At 46.3% G+C, this 2,467-nt stretch overlaps 1 protein-coding gene across 1 annotated transcript in view; it reads left to right on the plus strand.

The window, feature by feature from the left end:
- The first annotated feature begins 615 nt into the window (after positions 1 to 615).
- Positions 616 to 2,467, plus strand: part of si:ch211-67e16.11 — a 15,949-nt gene continuing 14,097 nt past the window's right edge. The window contains exons 1-2 of the mRNA XM_043694528.1: positions 616 to 1,024; positions 1,661 to 1,751. Of these exons, the coding sequence (XP_043550463.1) occupies positions 616 to 1,024; positions 1,661 to 1,751 (500 nt within the window). The remainder of the gene's footprint in view (positions 1,025 to 1,660; positions 1,752 to 2,467) is intronic.

The raw sequence follows: 2,467 nt of genomic DNA on the forward strand, positions 1-2,467 counted from the left end.
GTGAGTGTGTGTGTGTGTGTGTGAGAGAGACTCTCTCCTGAAGGATGGTGCTTGTATGGAAGTGCCAGAGGAAGTGGTGGAGGCTGGTACAATTAAAACATTTAAAAGGTATCTGGATGGATATATGACTGGGAGGGGTTTAAAGCGATATAAGCCAAGTGCTGGTAAATGGGACGAGATTAACTTAGGATATCTGGTAGGCATGCACAAGTTGAACCGAAGGGTCTGTTTCCGTGCTGTACGTCTCTATGACTCTATGAAGGAACCTCTGTCTCCAGCCCTGTGTATACTGGGGAGATGCTGGGACTGAGTCGAGAGGGGGATCTGCCAAGCTCCGCCCAGCTTCTGGTCTCAGACTGTGGAAGGTGGAGCCAGCATTTCAGAACTGACTGGAAGCAGCAGTGGTGGCTCCCCACAGTTTGGAGCAGTCAGCTGTGCAGTGTGTTCCCTCCTGAGGTTGTTGCTGAGTGTGTATGTCTGAGTGCTTTCAGCTGACAAAGCCAGGACTCCGCATACACCCCTTGAATAGTTCTGAAAGTGGGGGATCACCGCTGTGTGTGGTTTCCACTCTCTCATCCCTCCCTGGGGACTCTGTGCTGACTGGTGATCCTGGTCATGAGCTGGCACTGGGAATGGCTGCTGTCCGTGGCAATTCTTGTTGAGCTGATGGGGGCCGAGGGGTCGCAGTTCAAAGCTGCCCGGCTTCATCGCTGGTCTACAGCCAGCCTGGGTTACCTGAAATCCAGCCTCTGCCAGCGGGTGTCCTTTCTGTCTGACTCCGAGTGCAAGCGACTGGCAGAGATCCCGCAGACAGCTGTTGCGGTTTATGCAGCAGAGCCTCGGGCTGGGGAGAAGCTGCTGACCATCCTGCCAGACTCTGGTCTCAGTTTGGGATCCCCACATGACGCCGTCATTACCCTCGACCCAAGTCCGGAGCTTAGCTTTGGCCACCCAGTTACTGTCTTCTACGTTGACTTCAATGTGAATGAGCGGAGATGTGGGATTCGGGAGGGACTGTACTTAGGTAAGCATTGAAGAGTGTTCTCTTGTGTCCCCACTGCATCATTCAATTTCCTGTAGTTGCTCATATTCTAGAATTCAATCATGAAACCAGTCTCTCCTCCTTCAGGACATTCCTTCAGAAAGAAACCTCTTTCACCAGGCTCTTATCCAAATATAACTTCTGTGGCCTAATGTTAGACTTTAGTCTGACAATTGCCCCTGTGAAACACCTTGAGATATATTTTTAGTACATTGAAGATGCTAGTTGAATGCAAGTTGTTGTTGTGCATCAATCCTGATGGATCAGTCCTGTTCCTATGGACTAGCTGGACGGTAGAGGTTAACTAATTGCATGGTTGGTGATTGATTTGGGATAAGCAGAGAGAGGTTGGAGTGTACGAACCACAGGGAGAGGGCAGGACAGAAATACTGTAGAAAGAACTGGAAGGTAGAGGAGAAGGAGAGAGTAGGATTTAAAAGTCAAAATTAAATGTGGAGAGAACAAAAGTTCTGATGAATTCATCCTCAAACCAAAATAGGGAAGTTAAAATAGTCACATCACAGTCTCTGACCTTGAGAACGAGAGCTGTTCATGAATTTTTAATAACATGATCATGTTGTGGTCCGCGGTTTATTGTAACTGGATTTTTTTACGCAGAATTAAAGGTCAGAGGAAACAAATCTAAACACCACAGAAGGAAAGGAGGATTAGGAGAACTGGATGAGAGACTGCGATTGTATCCGGTTGTGTGAGACTGTGACTGTTTGGGATTGTGAGGAAAAGTGTCTGACTGTGTGGGACTATATCTGACTGTGACAGTCTGTCCAATTCTGTGGGAATGTGTTTGACTGCACCTGACTATGGGGCTTGTGTCTGACCCATAGTCCGCTTGGAGCTCTGTCGAGATTCAGAACCTGGCATTGCAAGGGGTTTGGTTCTTGTAACTCGCGGAGTTAGGTTGGGGGTTTAGATATGCTTATGGTACTGGAATATTTTGAACGTTCTCGGACTTGTAGCGTTATTTTTTGGCCTATTTTTGCATGTGTTTGTGGATATGTTGTGCTTTTGCATCAATTTGCATCACTGTTGTCATGTCCTTGTTCTGGGTTTAGTTTCATATTGTCAGTTATTGCAGTATTTATAAATACATCCGTGTTATCTATTGGTCCCTTGTTAAACAGGGTTCATTACAACATAGATTACTGATTATATTATTGTTGTATATTTTTGGTTATGGAGATATGTTGCTAGTAAGATATTATACTTTTGTTCCGGATATTGATGTGGAAACTGGAGAAAGCTGAGAGCTGGTGATCTGTGATGATCTAATGTTTGATCAAGTTACATGGAGTGTAACAGATGCTGAGGACTGAGGCATCATTACCACTCCCTCCCGGAGGCATTGATCCTCACTGACACATAGAGTCCCACAGAGCAAACTACTCTCTCATGGGATAGCCCTTT

This window comes from Chiloscyllium plagiosum, chromosome 7 (assembly GCF_004010195.1).
Source record: "Chiloscyllium plagiosum isolate BGI_BamShark_2017 chromosome 7, ASM401019v2, whole genome shotgun sequence".
In the NCBI taxonomy this organism is placed as follows: Eukaryota; Metazoa; Chordata; class Chondrichthyes; order Orectolobiformes; family Hemiscylliidae; genus Chiloscyllium; species Chiloscyllium plagiosum.